General features: G+C 50.6%; 4 protein-coding genes and 2 non-coding genes across 6 annotated transcripts; 1 reads left to right on the top strand and 5 right to left on the bottom strand.

Moving 5' to 3' along the window:
- Positions 1-887: 887 nt before the first annotated feature.
- On the bottom strand, positions 888-959 carry TGME49_269810. The gene has a single exon. It is a non-coding gene; the product is annotated as a tRNA-Trp (tRNA).
- A 918-nt stretch (positions 960-1877) lies between these two features.
- On the bottom strand, positions 1878-1949 carry TGME49_269820. The gene has a single exon. It is a non-coding gene; the product is annotated as a tRNA-Met (tRNA).
- Positions 1950-2869: 920 nt separating this feature from the next.
- TGME49_269830 (RAP domain-containing protein) lies at positions 2870-5770 on the bottom strand (the record flags this gene model as incomplete). The annotated part of the gene is made up of 2 exons (XM_002365620.1): positions 2870-3877; positions 4193-5770. The coding sequence occupies 2 exons, from the start codon at positions 5768-5770 to the stop codon at positions 2870-2872; spliced, it is 2586 nt and encodes an 861-aa protein (XP_002365661.1).
- An 884-nt stretch (positions 5771-6654) lies between these two features.
- TGME49_269840 (proteasome regulatory subunit) lies at positions 6655-11012 on the top strand. The gene is made up of 6 exons (XM_002365621.1): positions 6655-7515; positions 7935-8031; positions 8594-8728; positions 9177-9317; positions 9670-9854; positions 10309-11012. Exons 1-6 carry the CDS (start codon positions 7363-7365, stop codon positions 10540-10542), a joined length of 945 nt encoding a protein of 314 aa, XP_002365662.1. The 5' UTR covers positions 6655-7362; the 3' UTR covers positions 10543-11012.
- A 995-nt stretch (positions 11013-12007) lies between these two features.
- TGME49_269850 (protein c21orf59, putative) lies at positions 12008-14590 on the bottom strand (the record flags this gene model as incomplete). The annotated part of the gene is made up of 6 exons (XM_018781560.1): positions 12008-12118; positions 12614-12699; positions 12859-12988; positions 13289-13459; positions 13879-14034; positions 14384-14590. The coding sequence occupies 6 exons, from the start codon at positions 14588-14590 to the stop codon at positions 12008-12010; spliced, it is 861 nt and encodes a 286-aa protein (XP_018636596.1).
- Positions 14591-16254: 1664 nt separating this feature from the next.
- TGME49_269860 (hypothetical protein) lies at positions 16255-17671 on the bottom strand (the record flags this gene model as incomplete). Its single annotated transcript, XM_002365623.2, has 3 exons — positions 16255-16650; positions 16758-16934; positions 17141-17671. The coding sequence occupies 3 exons, from the start codon at positions 17669-17671 to the stop codon at positions 16255-16257; spliced, it is 1104 nt and encodes a 367-aa protein (XP_002365664.1).
- Positions 17672-17901: the final 230 nt, after the last annotated feature.

Genomic DNA, 17901 nt, shown 5'->3' with positions numbered 1-17901 from the left:
CCCCATCCACCTCACGAACGTGTTTCTGTCCTTTTGACTGAAGTTCGATCCTTTCAGGCGACAACTGTGTTTCGGCCACGAAACGGGAAGCAGAGAGAATGTCTTTAGTCGATATTTACTGCGTCTCTCTTGGCTGGATCTCTGGACACGGGGGCAGAAGCCGCGAAAAACGCTACTGCCAACCTGCTCCGAACCTCAGGCGTCTCTTGAAATGACACAAACGAAAGGAGAAACCGACGGTTACACGGTCTGCGTAGCACTACAGAAAAGCGGAACAACGAAAAAGCGCTCGTCCTGCCCGATTGCCTGTTGTGTTGACCGACCGGGACATGCATGCGTGTGCTTCGAGGGTTTCAAATCGCCGGCAGAAAACGAAGAGAACGATGCCCGATCGCACACCGCGCATGGCTGTGATGTGAGAACACAAGATTCATAGAGTCTTAAGTATAGTTGTCCACGAATGCGCTCGAACAACGCCTATTTCCCGTTTGCACACTGCTCTGGTCTCGGGCCTACACTCGAAGAGATCGCAGTTCTGTGGCCGGGTGGGGGTTCACAGGTTTGGCTGCAAGTGTTGAATTCTAATATTCTAAAATATTAATGTTATTCCGCATCGGCTACACTCTAGAAGCAATATATTGATCACTCTTACCTGTTGTATTACAGCGAGAGAAAGTCCGAGTCTGTCAAGTGGTGTTACCACGTCAGAGTGTGGCGCCCGTAGATGTAAGCGTCAATTCCACGTCGCGATAGAAGACAAAACCAGAAAGCCTGACGCCTTACTTTCAGTCTAACCCGTAGCGAAACAAATACTAAGAAAAACGAAGAGCATGGAGAACAAGTAGGGAAAGTCCTAAGAAAGGCTTTCTTTCCCCCAAAAGAGCAGTTGAGCCCAGAGCGACTCGAACGCCCAGCCTTCTGATCTGGAGTCAGACGCGCTACCATTGCGCCATAGGCCCGTTGCATGGTCAACTCTTTCATATAACCAGTGGCAATAACGCCGTATGGGATAAAAAAATTCCCCAGTCCCTTTTTCTCTTCTAATGCGTTCTTTTCTCATTTGAGAGAATGTTTACTGTCCACGTGACAAATCTGTGCGTTTTATCCCAGAAATTCCAACCGGACAACTGCTGAAGAGGGCTAGGTGCCTACAGGAACCGGCACCGGTGTCAATGAGAGTGGTTGGAGAAACAAGGCCTCATTTTTGCTTGCCAGCGAACAGCAGCACTCTATTTTGTTTTGGTAATGTAAAACCTAAGGGGAATGTGATTGGATCGTGGGAGTTCATGAGCGACGCAATAAGGGCTGCTACTTCTGGTGTCTGAAGCAACCTCAGGACGGAGTACCATTGCACGCTGATTGCACGCTGTACTAGACCCTGCCTGCCAGAAATTCCCAGCCTCAGGAGTTGTCCACTGTCATAGATTAGAAGGTGTGTTGTGCTGTCGTCCGGCTTACACGGGAAACTAATAACAGGGAACTGCCATGTGTCACAGCATCTCAGTAAGCACTGAAAATTGAAGAGGGGCTGCGGCTGGCGACCTTACGCCATGGGCGAAGGCAGGGTTCCAGGAAATGAGGATGAATTGCCTTCGTGAGGAATTGGACTTTATACCTGAAGAATTATGAATTCATCTTGATAGGCAACTTTTCACACAGTGGCATGCCATAAAAGCCGTGCAGCACCGACTACGAATGTACCCGCCAGGAGGGTGCACTAGTGACTGTGACTTTGTGATAAACCCCAAAGCGCCAAAAAGGTGGTAAAAACGAAACTGACACAGATATGTAAAATCCGCAAATATTGTCAATCAATCCGATTTGATGAACGGTCCACTGAAAGCGAATAATGCTCAAAAGCGGATGGAAAAGAAGAGTAGCACCGCATGGTTTCGATCCATGGACCTGGGGGTTATGAGCCCCCCACTCTCCCACTGAGCTACGGTGCTTGTAGTACGAGACCATCCGAAATGTTCTACAGGATTCTCGTAGATGGGATAAATGAATCGCTCAAATGGTGTGTGTTTCCTTTGGAGTTTACGGCAGGAGTTGCTTTACTTATGGCTTTCCCCCCTGTTGCAACGACGCATGTTGCTCCGCAGCAGGTCCGATGTTCTGCCTTCGATAGTCGGTTTGTTGTTGAAGCGTTCACCGAGGAAAACCTTCGAAAATACTTGTCCACCACCTGAATGCCTCGATCTATCTGTACATCCAGACTTCTGGCGGGATTCTGGCGAGTCACGAAACCCGAACTGATATTCATTAAAGAGTCCCCAGGCGTATAAAGCCAGAACGTCCTCAAATGGGAAGGAGGAACGAGGACTGCACCTAAAATCGGTCTTCAAAGGATTGACCTTACTGAATTCCAGCGTTTAACAAGGTCGCTTGCTCCTGATTGAAGTCCAACCTGCTAATTGACATGACCAAGGATGTACTGCGAGTCTCATTCAGCAGTTCTGTTTGATGCACTTCTACTCACGGTAAAGCAAAATTCTGTGGCTGGAACTTGCTGCAGCAAACTGTCATATGGTCTATCTTTTTCTTTGAAGAGCTTCCATGAACAACTTAGAAAAGCAGCTCTGCAGGGCCTGATAAATGTATCGGTGCCGGTGAAGCGCAAGGGACGGTGGTTTGTCGAGTTTTCACAACTGTACGGGTCTCTCCAGGAAAAAGAATACAAGCACCTTAGAGTGGAAACACAATCTGTTTTATTCTCCCTTCCCCGACTGAGCCTACCCGCTCCACCAGACAATACAAAATGTACATGTGCAAGAAACTTTGTTTCCCCTAAAACTTCATTGTGGTCTTCTGGAAATGCATGACACCCCGCGTTTTCCTTCTGCTTCAAACCGTCTTTCTCCCATGGCTTCTATCTGTCACTGTTGTCGATCTCGAGTCCCTCTCGCACCTTTCTCGCCACGAATTCTTTAATTTTCCCTTTCCTTTTATTTCTCCAAAGTTCCTGCGGAACGACGACCACGCGCCACCCCATAGCGGCAAGCAGTTCGCGCTTCATTCGCGTCTGAGCAGTTGGCACCGTTGTACCAAAGAAGAAATGGGCTTCCCCATCAACTTCTACAACAAGCTTGCGAGACGGTATTGCAAAGTCTAAGACGTAAGGCCCCAGTGGGTACTCAACGTCTATTTCAGACATCAGTCCTTCATCGAAAAGCAAGCGCCCAACACGCTTCTGTACCTGGGACACATGAACCAGGTTCAATAGCTTCTTCGTCCGAGCAAGAGACAGAAACTGAAGCGCTTCCTCATCATCTACACGCAGAGGTCCTACATTGAACTGAAGATACAGGTCGATAATTTTCAGCTGTCTCCACGCGCGTTCGAACGGCGAGTTAAGTGGATGGCGCCTCAGGGAACTGCGAGACAGAGTGCGTAAGATGGTCGTTAACAGAGTCGACCGACGCCTCAATTCCTCGGGTGTGCATACAGACCGGGATTCAAGAACCTTAAATGAAGTATTATTCTCCCTCTTGTTTCCGAGAAAAGGGTCTCCAACTCCTCCACCCGTGGCGCTGTTTTCTCCCGGATCAACTTCAGATGCATTATATTGCTCGCGTACGCTTCTATGCTCCGGATGCAGTTGCATCTTCATCCCAGACTGACACTCCTTTTCCGATGAACCAACCTCGAAACGCTCCGGCCTCTGCTCATGACAAGAGCCTGAGTCCGCAGAGGACGGATGCGTGTCTACAGTAACTTGGGAATTGGTGGAGACGCATGCGATTGCATAAGCAAGGTTTGACAGTTCGTGAATCGACAACTGACTGACAGCTGCTGGCGCCTGGTCACTGAGCAGACTGTCCAACACCGCTGCAGCCAGCGTAGGGACCTCGAGCCGCGACAGTGCCAGCGGCAGCGCCTGCATGGGACAAAAAGAACAGCAGAGCCCAGGCCTGTGTGTACCTGTCATGAAAACTCAAGTGAATTAGACAGATGATGCTGCCCGTGCACAGAGGAGACACAGGGGTGCAGCGCAACAAAGCGACGAAGGATCAATTAGCCGAGGAAAGCAGAACGACAGAAACTCAAGAGCCCATTACTTTGTCTAAATACCAGGACACTCCCTGCGCAGACCTCAGAATGATCGTCATGAATACGTCTGGTAGCAAGAGAGCATTGATTGCAACAACCAAAATGGAGTGCCATTGGCATGTCTCACATAGGTAGGCCTTACCGCCAGGAGAGAAGGCGTTTGTCTCACAGCTGCAGCGAGAGTGTATCGATTTCTCGAAAACCTGCGGTACGCGAGAGTGAGGAGTTCCTCGTCTCGCAATCTGTGTCGAGCGAGGAGGTGAACGACCAGTGCGGTCCCGAACAGCGAGCAGCGTGAAGAAGCGCTCTGGAGCGTCTCCTTTACTTTCTCTCTGAAGAAGACAAAGTGGCGGTCGCCCAGACCTCCCAACTTCTCCAAGTCTTGCAGGAGCCGGATGAAGGCCGCGGGATTCTTTATTTCAGGAAGAAGCACTAGGGCGCGGCGCCGGAGAGCCGAGGCGAAGGAAAAAACCTGCACCCCCAGCCGCGCAGCTGCATGAGCGACAGAGAGCAGTGTCGACACAGGCAAGATGTCTGCATTGGCTTTGGTAGTCGAAATGGCGTCGCCGAGCATCTTCTCGAAAGCCACCGGCGGAGGGAGGCTGCCGTATGGCTGGGGCATCTCAGCGAGGGGACGGGAGGAGGCGAGAGAAGAAGGCTGAGAGCGAGAGCCGGGCTGCGCTCTTCGCGGGTGCTGGTCGAGAGGGAAACGAAGGGATACGAGAGTCTCGAATTTTACCGCCAACTCAAAAGCTCCCACCGCCACCTGGTCCGGAGGAAACCGCAACGACCGTTTGCGGTACTCGGAGACTGGGACAAGTTTAGGCGACGAGGACAGCGCAGAAGAAGGCGCGCATGTCGGAGAGAAGGGCGCGCCGTGCGGCGGAGACGGAGGAAGGGAGTCGGGACGCGGACACTGCGAGGAAAGCGTAAAAGGAAAGGAGTCCGGAAGGTCAGAAGAGGAAAAAGGCGGATCTGGCGACAGGGAGGGAGAGAAGGAAGCGCCGCGACGATGTGGCGCTGAACCCCCGACTCTCATTCCCACGCCAATCCTCCGTTTCTTCTCCAAAATATCCTCGTCCTCTGTGTAGACACACTCGTCGAAGACGCGCGTGTCTAAGGCAACTTCTTCGGCATCCCCCAGATGCTTCACAGGCTCTTCTGCCTGCCGTTCCTCAGCTGGACGGGCGTCCCCAGCCCCAGCGGAAAGCACGGCCTCCCTCTCTCCTCCATCTCCAACCTGTGCGGTCTCGACGAAGTGCCCTGGACCAGCACGCAAACAGCTGCTGTGGGCGAAACGTCCGTCTCTTGCAGAAAATAGTGGGATGACCGAAGGAGGTTTCCAGCTTGCAAAAGAAGTCACTGCGTTGATTCCTGACAGTCCAGACAACGAGTTGCGGTAGAAGACATGGGAAGACCGCTGTGACGCGTGGCGGGAGTCGCCGACTTCCAGTGTATGGTGGAGAAGCCTGGGGGCACTCGGCCTGACTCCACGTGGCAGCGTCGACAACTCCACGAACTGTCTGAAACTGTTGGATTCGCGTGAAGCAGACACGTGACCCTCGGTTGCTCGCTCCTCTGGAGAAAAAGCGACTTCAGCGTCGCGGTAGGGGGTCGCAGAAAAACACTCGTGCCGGTGGCCGTCTCGGACTGTCCGTCTAAAAGGCCGCGGTGTCTGTACTGCGGACGCAAGTTTCCGTAGTCTGGAATGCGACTTCATTGTCGCGCTTGCTTCGCTTCCACGCGAGGTAGACGGCGCACGGCACTGTTTCCGGTCTCCCCCTTGTCAGTCCTCTGGCAACAGCCATGGACACTTCCATGCACAGAGATTTGGATTTCGCTTTCATGTGGCGATTTACATGCATTGAGTTGTATTTATACTTTCTGCATGCTCTCGCTTCAGCCCCCGGCCACAGCCGTTCTCAGTTCGGTCTTCGCCTTCCCCCTCGGTTCGGGCGGCACAAGCCAGAGGGGCTTTCCACACACTTCTCTTGCTACCCTGGTGAACGGACTTCTTTGCTCCGACAGAACATGAAAGAGGCAAACACGGACCGCAGAACGGAAAGCGGTGTGCTCTCGGGGTCGTTGTTGTAAGGAGGCAGTCCCAGTAGGCAAGGTAAAAGCTAATATTTCTCTAGCGCGTCGTTGCGAATGGCCTTGAGCGGCAGCATTCACCCGCAAAAACCAGCCAGTGAGACCCGGCACGTCCCTCATGAAGAAATAATGCAAAAACTGCGCGTGCGGCAGAGCTGGTGACCAGGAAGTCCTGAAAAGAGCGAGCGGCAAAGAGCGAGCAGCAGAGTACAGATTTGACTGGAATCACTTTCCCCCTTGTGTGCCTTTCGTGAGGCCACGTGGTGCGATGGACAGCCTAAGGGTGCTGCATAGATGAGAAATGATCCGATCAAATGAACGAGGACGCAAGCTAAGGCACATAAGTCAGGAGTTCTAGAGGCTGAGCATTCGCGAGAGAGAATTGAGTTCGAGCACCTTTACGATTGCGTCTGCATGCATCACCACCGCCGCACAGAAGCGTGCGCGTGTTCGGGCTCTCGTGAAGGACTGCAGTTTTTTCCTCGGAGAGAGGGTCGTTTCAGCATATTTGATGGAAATTCACCGGCGTTGCGCTACTGTGTGGGGAAATCGGGAAAAGAACAAGTTTCTTGAGGACTTGAAGCGGTTTTGGCGGGTGGCAAACGGCTCGTCACGTCTGCCATTCCTGTCAGCTGTGCTTTGTGTAGACACACTGCTGCACGTGCAGGCAATCCACTTTTTTTCTTCTGAGCCTTCTCGTTTTTCCCTACTTTTTCTCCTAGTCCTCCGCTGTGCTGACGGCGCTTTTCTTTCCTGTGCTTCTTCGACGTCAGTTGGCGTTGTCTTTTCCGCAAACGCAGGAGACTCTGCAGCGCCTGTAGCGTCGCGTTTGTGTGTACACCCCGGTAATCCTGTTTTTTCCACAGTTATTTGCGTCCATTTGCAACCTCCGGTCGGGTTTCCCCTCGTCTTGGTCATCGAAGTAAGCCACTTTCTTCCATGCTCGTGCTTTAGGTGGGCCGTGACTTTTCCTTGCTCTTTGCAAAGTCGTCTTTCTGCGGTTCCCGGGGAAGGAGTGGTGTCTCTGCCGTGCTGCCATTTGCGCCGACTCTCCCCGTGGCAATTTTGTCGGCTGTCCTGCAGTAGTGTGCCGTTCTCTGTGGATAAAGTGGAAGTTGATTGGTATCCCTTTTGTCTCTTCGGCACGCTTGCCGCGAATTTGCATCTTACCTGACACACTGGCAGCTCTCGCTGTGCTCTTCCATAAGACGAAGCAAAATGGCGGGCCTGCCTTCGAACCTTCGTGGACTCCTTCAGCAGTTTGGGGGAATGGGAGTTGGTCCCCCTAACCGCGACCAACCGATGGCCGATACCTCCGAGCAGGTGTACATTTCGTCCCTCGCACTGTTGAAGATGCTCAAGCATGGACGGGTGAGTTTGCCTACTGAAAAAGGTAGCTGCTTGCCGATGGTTACATGCAGAAGGTTTTCCTACCACGAACTATCTAAGTTGAATCTTCCACGACGTGCGTGCACGATGCAAATGTACTGCAGTAGGTCTCTGTACCTTGACGTCAAGGGTGCAACGACTCTGCTCCTGACATGTCTACCCGTAGTCACGCAGCCATGGCCGTCGCTGTTCCCGAACTCTCATGCAAGAGCGAAATCTCTATCGAAACTGTTCCTGCCGAAAAACTTCTGGCTTGTCCTAAGGTACACACAGCTCTCGTTTTTTACCTGTCAGTTGCCGCCGTTCTCGTCGCTCGTCTGTGCAGCGCCCGTCTCTTGTCTGCGGTTTCCTTCGCACTCACGCGTGTAATGGCTGTGATTATTTCTGGCTTTTTCCTTCAGGCAGGAGTACCTATGGAAGTTATGGGTCTGATGCTCGGGGAGTTCATTGACGATTACACTGTCCGAGTCGTCGACGTCTTTTCCATGCCACAATCAGGTGAGTGTTCGGTTTTCTATCGGATAAGAAAGCGAACGTTGATTCCTTGTTTGAAGCCGTTGTGCGGCGCGGCATGTTGCTAGGCGTGTGTGTTTGAAGTTTTCCTTCGGGCCTGGGTGATCTGTAGGTGAACCAGGAGGTCCAAGAAGGCGACAGGAAGCCGCGCTTTAACGTAGTCGCTCTTCCCTTGCTCACGTAATCCCTAGAATAGCAGACATTGTATCAGTGCATGCGGAGAGAAAGCCTAAATCCTATATACGTTGGAGGACATGGTACTCATAGGCGCATGCATTCCACTCAGGATGTTTTTTTCATTTATTGACTACAAACGTCTGGGTGACCAAGTTGTGAAGTGCCGGACTTCTCTTTAGTCGAGAGACGCACATTCAGCTCTTTCGTCTGTTGCGAGCTCAAGGCGAATCTTCTTCACGCGTGCGCCCTCAGCAATGATCGGTACATGTCACCGTGCACAAGGAGCGAACGTACAGTTGGTCTGAGTCGCAGAGTGGAAAGCGGAGCTCCCAGACAGTTTTGTCGCGTTTCATTTTGGGGGGGGGCACAGGCAACAGTGTCAGTGTCGAGGCGGTGGACCCGGTCTACCAGACGGAGATGCTGGAGCAGTTAAAAAGGACAGGACGTCCCGAGATGGTCGTCGGCTGGTACCATTCCCACCCGGGCTTCGGGTGTTGGTTCTCAGGTGCGTTTTCCACTGCGTGCTCTGTGCGTCGCGGTAGCAGCCGAGTGGAGGATCATTGCTTAACTGCAGTTGCGTGTAGATGATGCTGCTGCTTAAATTTGCACAGGTAGAAGGTTTCCTGTAACTAACTGAGGCTTCAGTTGAACCTAGTCGCAATGACGGGGGAACAACAGGCGGTTCTTACACGGGCAGTATCGTGTTAGTCAGACGTGTGCGAAAGTTCATATGGCAAGAAGAGGGATATTTCTCTGTTCATCCTCCTGGGATCGGCACTGTCGTGGAATAAGTTTTTGTCATCTCCATATTTTAAACAAGAAAAACGGTGAGATTTGTTCCCTGTGCTTGGTTTTCATGCGGGGTCGGTGCGTGAGCGTACGCGGTAAGGGTCGAGGATTCCTCTTTTAGGGGCGAACAGCCTTCAGCTGGAGTGTTTGCCCTCTGTCGTCAGGGACGGATGTAAACACTCAGCAGAGTTTCGAGCAGCTGAACCCGAGAGCCGTGGGTGTCGTCGTGGACCCGATCCAGTCGGTCAAAGGCAAAGTTGTCATTGACTGTTTCCGTCTCATTAATCCGCATCTTCTCATGCTTGGTAAGTAGAGGATTTGTAGATTGTTCAGCCTTGAATACGGGCTGATGCCCGCCTGTCGGTACAGCACCCTCACAGGCGCTTATCTCGCCAGCACGGACGGGACAGACCCAGGTTCGCTGTGAATGGGAACGGACACATGTTCCCTCCCCCCGCCCATGTGCTGCTCGATGCAAGCAGCGTTAGACTACTGTTTTTTCTTGCCATGTACAGAAGGATGTGTTGATGTGAGGTGGACGGAAGGATAGGCCGCAGCACCCATTTCGGGTGTTCGCTCAAAGAGACATTATGTATCCGTCGTCTACACGGGAGTTGTCACACAAGACCCTTTATGTTGAGTTTCTTTTCCTTTCAGGTCAAGAGCTGCGCCAGACAACCAGCAACATTGGCCACCTTCAGCGCCCGACCATCTCAGCGCTTGTTCACGGTCTGAACCGGAACTACTACGCCATTGTGATCAACTACAGGAAAAATGAGCTGGAGAACCAGATGCTTTTGAATCTCCATAGGAATAAATGGAACGACGCTCTTAAGCTTAAGGTGAGTTGCGTGATTCAAAGAAGTCTAACCGGTTCCAGGCAAGAAGGTGCGGTCCCGAGGATAACGCTTTCCTACTGGGGTGTCGGTGTTCAGCTTTGTCAGCTGCAGGCGTTTAAGCGTGGGGGTTCGGACCTCTTTATTCGTTTCTCGCAAATCGTAGCACTGGCCGAGGGAAGAGCGTTCAGAATTTCTGAATTTCGCAAAGCACTGACGGGTGCAGTGACCTCCACGGCACCGGCAGGGTTTTCTAAGTTCGACAAGCCCGTATTTAATGAAAGTCAAGAAACCAAGGGGCCAGTTGCGCTTACATGTATTACTTACATGCATTACGTGAAGTAGGACCGGTAAGGAGCTGCGCGAAGCCTGGGGGCCGAAACCGTAAACAATAAGATGCAAACGCTGCCTAATGTCAGGCTCAGTTTTTCCATCCGTTTCGTGGTGTGTGTGCATACAGCCATTCGACGAAATGGCCGCAGAGAGTGCGGCGTGCACCAAATCGATGAAAGAATTGTCGGAGCAGTACAACAAAATGGTTCAAGAAGAAATCAAAAAGACGCCTGAGCAACTTGTGGTCGAGCGTGCTGGGAAAGTCGACGCCAAGAAACGATTGGAGAATGATGTAGACACGTTGATGACGGAAAACATACTCCACTCCTTGGGCACGATGATTGATACCCTCGTCTTCTAGACGCATTTTGCATGGAGAGAAGAACGAACGGGACATTTCTTGTCCACAACCACGAAGCAGGCATGTGGGAGGCAACCTGATTATATTTCGCCTTGCCTCTGATTCCGTTCTCTACGAAATCTACAGTGCGGATGTATTTACAACGAAAAACTCCAGCCCAAACAACTGTATCGTATCTAGGACACTGACGAAGTGCAGTGCCACTGTGCCGTAGAGGAAAATTCAGAGTGCAAGTCCCTCGAAGGCATCGCCAGTTTAGTGTGGGTGTTCAGTGGTACTTCCGTGAATGGGCACGTCTCTCCGCAGAACATGTGAATGTTCAGAGCGTGCTTGTGGAACACGTGAAGACCAAACGATTGATTGGCTTGTGCCTCCCCCTCTGGCGTCCCTGAGAGTGGGAAGGTGGAGGCATTGTTTTATGCAACTTTGTTATTTAAAACCCACAGACACATCCTGTATTTTCTTCTGAATGCCTTTGAAAAAAGAGACTCGCGAACCAGCGGAAGAGATGTACGTTGTGGCGTTTTTGATCGAAGTCCAGAACGCTGCGTTTTGTGTCCATTCACGCTGGTCAGTGGTATGATGCTTAGAAGCAGCCGCAGAACAGCCCAATATTGGTCCAGGGAGCTATTGTATGTTGTGCATTGTCAAAGGGTTACGTCTTAGTTTTAGGGTTCAAGTCAATCCGTCCCAGTCCAGGACATTTTGCCAACGCGAATGGTGCGTAACACTAGTGAATGCTACAGATTGCCATAGTGTGAGAGACGAAAGGTATGTCACGCAGGGGTGAGGGCGGCGGTGCGAATGCAACTGAGGTCGAGCTGCAAACATAGAAAATTTTTTGCCGACTGGAGCGGACGCTTCACCCACTAGCAGAAGTAGAAGAACGCTCTTCGACTGATAGACGTACAGAAAGCCAGAGCGGCGTATAAACTTGATCAGGATTTGGATCATCAGGCAGTCAAGTGACTAGGAATGGAAAGAACAACTGTGTCGGCAGTTATAAGCGGTGAACTGTGGAGTAGAAGACTCAAATGCGACAAGCACATTTTTACATCACATGCAAAATGACAAGAAACATATCCCATAGTAGAGCGCGTGAAGAACCAGATGCTGATGTTCTTCATTAAGCATGGTAAACTGACAAGTTCGGTATTGCCGGCGATTGAGTTCTCAGGCCGCACGAAGGGAAAAGAACTCCCGCAGACTGTTTGAAAGAGGGAATGAGAATCCGTAGGACAGACGGAGCTCTGTGGAACGTTCGAAGGTCTAAACCAAAACTTCTGAAAGACTGCGGCGATACTGGAGGAGAAATCAACCGAAGGTCAACACGTTTGTGGATCAAACGCGTAAACTGTTATTAGCAGGAGCTCCCCCCCTCATGACACAGAAGGATTGTGCATTTGTGCGAAGAGAATGAATTCGGCTAGCAGAGCGTCAAATGAAAGAACATAAACGAAGAAGATTACGGCTTCCAACGGATTTCTCGGCCACCCCCTATAAGAGCATTTTTGAGACCTCGTGGGTTTGCCCACTCGCTGTCGAGATACGAATCGTCTTCGTCTTCCTCGAGTTCCTGCACAAGGCAGTGGGCCGTGTATCAGATGAGGTTGCCTTCCTATCGCACAAGAAGCAGTGTGGTTTATTGCTTTCCTGGATGGCACATATTCACGAAAGGTGAGCATGAGCACGTCAGAAAACATTTGTGTATTCTAGATTTTCCACGCTGGACACCAGGTGTGGCTCAAGGGTTTCTATCGCCGAGGTACGGTTTTTTGTGTGGAGCGATACGAGCCACTGTTTGGCAGTCGAGACGTGAAGGAGGAAGAGAGTGAGTATATATTTTTGTGGATCAAATGACGCTGCTGCCTCGCAGAGAACGTATTTTGATTGTACACGTTTACGACCCCGCCATTGGGCGAGCAACACAATTTGATCACATCAGTAACAGCTTTATCTCCGAAACAACAGTACTTGACAGAGTTCCGCGACTGGGACTATTCCTTCTGTTGATCAGGATGTGGCGTGCACAGGAAGGGATACACTGTTTTGAAGCTTTCAGATATCTTGCCTGTTCTTCCCGTCGTTTCTTGTAGCAGTATGACAGCATCGCTTTATGCGTCTCAGCGTCGAGGCGCGGCTCCCGTATGGGGGGGCCTGAACACGTGAATAGAGCGTGTTTCATGATGGCAGCAGAGTAGTCATCAGAGAGGTGGTGATCACTTTGGCAGTGATACTAATGTCATTCACTGCACTTGCTGCCGTTTCGTACTATGACAAAGATTGCGGAGAACAACGTTGCGAGTGTTCGTTTACCAGAGGCTTTTGATTGCAAGCGAGCGATGATTTTCGTCTTCTCATTTCTCCCGATGTAGTGACACAATTCTTTGTCGTTCTGCAGCTCCTTTCCTGCCCACCACAGAGATGTCTTGTTCTTGTCGAACGTCTGAATGCCAGAAAACAGGAAACGATTGAAATTTCGGTGCAGTGACGCTGATCATTCGTGACCCATTTCATTATGTTAAGGACTTCCGATTCTCGTCTCTCCTTTATGCCAAAACTTAATCCCAGCTGAGTTGCACAAAATGTGGGATGCTCGATTGCATCATGTTTGGGTTAATATGATGACTGTATGTTACTTGGATCGTTTCCAGAGGAAACCAGCCTCAGGGATAACCGTTCACGGCAAGTTCAGGATGTGCTCGTAACCAGCTGGAGTGGTCTGAGGCAATCAATAAGCGCTTACCTCTGCGATAATACCTGTATCTTTTTGTTGTTCTTCTTCCTCAAGCAGGATACGAGCAGGATCCCATTCCGGCAGGTCATGGAATGCTGGATATGCTATCATCACTGCACCTCTTAGATTCTCGAAGGCAGACCTGACAGATTTCATTGTCAGGGGCTGCTTTGCTTGAACCTGTAGCGAAATAGAACAGATTGCCTTCTGAGTCACGGTGATTGCTACCTGGCCACTAGATGCGAAGCCAGTTGCTTCGTTGCTCTGTTTTCGACTGTGACCACATGCTGGAATGTTGGAACGAAGGTGGCCTTCCTCTACTTTCTGATTTGTTTAACAAAGTGATGAATGGCCTGAGCTCCTTGAGAATCTCACTAGATGTAACCACCTGTGTAGCTGGGCGGAAATTGGAGATGTCTTAGCTGTTGCTAGTATGTCGTTTCTGTTTCATGGTGTCGTGCCGGTTTTGTGTCACACCACAAATTAAGGTGAGACCGATTCATTATCACTCCATGCACACATCCAACGATTCGCACCGGCCAGAGAGCTATGTTGACAGCAGCGGAGCAACAACCGTCCGTTGGTTGATGGTTACTGACCTTCTCGTGCGAAACAGTCTCGGCAGACCGTCCCGCTGTTTCCTCCAGAATTTCAGCGGCCTCTGGAGGAGGTTGCACACCAGTTCTGTAACCTGTCGGATCTGGGTTTGTTGGCTCTCCGTAAGCGTGAATGTCTAAGTCCGAAAGTTTTGCTACCTGCCGACAAAGAAAAATGGAAATCAAAGTCTGTGGTCGTAACCTGGCCAGGGCTGGTAAACTCCGTGCCAATGATAGTTATTATGTCACTGCATGTTAGCTGAAAGAGAGAGTGCGGTCCTGTCAAGAGTTCCCTCACGGACTCGTTTGCCTTATTCGAACTGAACAGCGAGAAAACTTGGAACCCTTCCTCGTGCCCCGCTGGCGATTGTGGCCACTCTAATTGGACGAATAAGCCGAGGAACGAGGACTCTCTAGTGTAGCTGTACACCAGGTACGTTTGTTTTCATTTCCAGACAACCGCACCAAATGCAGTACGTGGCGCGATTCCGCAGCACAAACGTCTTACCTCAGCCGTAAGGCCGCGCGTTTCTTCAGGCCTCAAGGGCCCGTGGGCAGACAGGCCTTTGCATGCGTCGGAGAGATAGATTGTTTTCAGCCGCAGATTGTGCAGTTCTATCAGTTCCTCCTGAAGGTGTCCAATGCGCACAGATGTCTGAGTCTCGTAGAGGAACTGGTTTTTTTCATCGGATGTTTTCACGTGTATGAGCACCATCGTTAGTGTCGGGGAGCGCCGTCTGAATTATTCGCAAGGCCCTAGCTGACATTAAATCTATGTCTCCGAAAACAATAGTGACTCTACACAGAGAAAGGCACCCAATCGGGAAGCTACAAAGAAAGATTTCAGGACGCGGGTCACCACGTGGGCACCACTCGTGGCACTGTTCGCCGCCGGTGGTCAGAAACCCCGTCTCACACGGGTGTGCATGTGCATGCGCGGTATGTCGCGACTAGTTGACCAAATCAGCAACACTTCAAGGACATCCCACAAAACAAGGAAAAACGTACAAAAAAGGGTCAGAAGTCGTTATTCGTAGTGCGGCCACACTGCTACTTTGTTGATGGCGACGTCGTACGGGGCATCGCCACCTGCTTTTTGTTCTATTTATCATAATGCACTGAGCTACGCTGCGGACCAACAACCACAATTTGAAGAAAAATTGTCTGGGCCTCTCTCCGTAGAACAAACCCTGCTCGTGGCGAGGAGCAAAAGCGCTACCATTTTCAACCGCTCTACGCTGCCACCGTGGCGGCCAAGGTTGGAGGAATGAGTATCCGAGAATGCGAGGTTTGTTTCTAACCCTTGCCGAAGTCCGACACCCGATAGTAGCGTGCAATGGTTATCGTTGGCGTTCCGACGTTCGGACGAAAGGTGACCAGTGTTGACCTGAGGTTGACATACTTCTGATAGACTTGCGTTGCTGTGAAGGCTGATGGCTGCGAGGCACACTGTGAAGCAGCGTTTTGAGGTGTGCGCAACAGTCTCTGGAGCGACGCAGTTGACATTTTGACAGACGTTACCGGAAAGCTACTCGGAACCAAAGTACAGGCACACCAGAGGTGTTTCCTTTTTCATTGTTGTACGAAAGCGAGTCGACAAGACGAAGTACAATGGACTTCGTTATGGATAGAGTCGGGACGCAGAACTAAGTTCACGCACTTGCACTAAATATATGCAGCTGCGCTGTCAGACATGTTTCTTGGTGAAGGTTTACAAGATAGTGACCAGAAAATCAAGTGAATGCGATGTATAGACATTTACGTTGCCCCGTGATGCAACAGAGAAGAATTGGGGCTCGGTGGATTGGTTGCTGCTGGAGAGACTGTCCTAGCCGCGACTTCGACGATGCTAGTCCCCTTAACTGCGAGGGAATGACGAACAGGTGTACACTGGATCCTTTCTGTGTCCGTCTTTGGGATCCTCAGAGCACTTGTACAAGATCGTACGCCGGAGTTTTGCCCAATACGTTCTTGCACGTTTTCAAGAAGAACTTGAGCGTTGCAGATGAATTGATCTCAAACAACGCAAAAGCGTACCTGAACGTCGTGACCCCATATGTACAAGTTCAGACATCAGAGTGTTCGCTGTCATTGTATTGAACAGACGGTGCGCAGCACACCCCTGACCGGGTCGACCTTCCAAAGCTACTTGCGTTGGTGTCCTACAACAAAGAAGCATTCCTAGTATTCCTCACTTACCTTTGTCTCTGGTCGTCACACGCCAGAGAAGGCCTCTCTTTAATAGCGCTGTGACATCGCCACTCGCTGCCGTTGTAGCAGGGAAAGACGGGAAGGAGATAGTCTTGTATTTGCAGGCCTAACCAGGTAATTTTGCAGAAACAAGAAAACAAACTTAGTATTGTCTGTACCGAGACAGGCCTAACTTTTTTCACAGTCGAAATACACGTGAGGTCCATCAAATCGTCGGTGGAAATGTTTGAAGAGAGCTTGAAGGTCACACACAGAATTTAATTCTATACAAATATTTGTTGATAAATGATACTGCATTTTTTGTCTGTCACTTCTAACCACGCTAAAAAGTGCGTCGGGGTTTCTGACCCCCACGAAAAAGGCTGCTGGTGCCTTTCTCGGAAGGGCAGCCGCTGGTACGAGAAAGAACTGCTTACTGCGGTCTCCAGCATTAAGAAACACGTCCTTGTCGGCCCGGCTTCCATCAGCGTTGACACAGCTTGAGGGATCCTGATTGGCCATCATGTATCTTGTTTTGCTTTTTACGAACCACATCCAGTTGTTATTGGGCGGTGATTTCTGCACCTGTATCCAGAAAGTAGAGCACCGTCACCACATGTGAAAGAACACCCACAAACTCTACGCACACACCCTGCCCCTGTTCGTGAGAAATACTGTTGTCCGCGTCGTACCTCTGACCAACATGCTCCGCGACCAAATTCCCAGTCGATCAAGAGGCCATCAAAAATCAGCCTGTGTTCGCCTAGTAGGTAATGAAGAAGCTTGTCGTCAGGAGGACCAGTGTACAGTGCAAAGGTCTTGAGCTTGGGAACCTGTTTCTTCAGAAGGCGTATCGCCTCGTACCATTCCTGGGCACACGAAACGTACATAAGGTGCACTGCTTGTCCATTGAGACTCTACTCACTGAGACCTGTACAAATGATAGTAAATGCCGGCTGATTTCTCTCGTGTATTGCTCTGCAGAGATTCATCTACACAGTAGAGGCTTGACACTGCAGCATCTTGTCCCATTCAGGGGTGATACTTAACTTTCATCCTCTGATTAGGCTCATACCTTGTCGAGTTTTTCGCTGGGTTCCCTCCACAAGCCGCCCGAGTACGCCTCATTTGTGGTTGGGGCGACGCTGGAGCGGGTAATAGGAATGTAGACAGTATCGCCATACTCATACGCTTTACTGCATTTCTCCGGTATTTCTGTCGCCGTTGTTGGGTAACAGATGGAAGCAACTCCTTGAACTGGTTGAACCATGTCCACAAACTTCTCCATCGCCTCAGCAGTGTATTCTACGCTGTTGCTGAGCTCTTGTGAGAACAAAGTTGCTTTGTGTATTCCATCTGTGCCTCCATTGTATGCATCGTTGAGAACTTGCGTGAAAACCATGCGCGTGTTCAAGCGATCTGTGGTCGGCTGGAAAGTCGAGATTAGAACAGGCGCCTGCTCGCGTGCACTGGAAGAACCGAGTTGCGTAGGATAATTTTGTGTTCCAAAGAACGTACCAGAGGAAGTTTCAGCTGAACTTGCTTGAGCCGTACTCAGCTGTAGAAGGAAAACCAATCCCAGGCAGAGAGAGCTTGCGGCCTTCATCGTGACAATGACAGACAAAGCTACTCACATACGAGCGAAGCTCCTTTGAACGCCACGCCTTCCCAAAAGCCTTTGGATAAAAGAAGTACCAAGCAGTTCGATCGGTGAACGACCCCAGACACGGGCTTTCAAGAACACAAAAATGTAGCATCCACTGTGCAGTAAGGTCAAACGGCGATTTTTGTCAGCGGGCACGAACGTGAAGAAATGATACGGTTCGCAGCTTCAGA

Source organism: Toxoplasma gondii, chromosome VIII, assembly GCF_000006565.2.
Source record: "Toxoplasma gondii ME49 chromosome VIII, whole genome shotgun sequence".
Classification (NCBI taxonomy): Eukaryota; Apicomplexa; class Conoidasida; order Eucoccidiorida; family Sarcocystidae; genus Toxoplasma; species Toxoplasma gondii.
The sequence above is the reverse complement of the archived record's forward strand: the minus strand, read 5'-3'. Positions and strand labels throughout refer to the sequence as shown.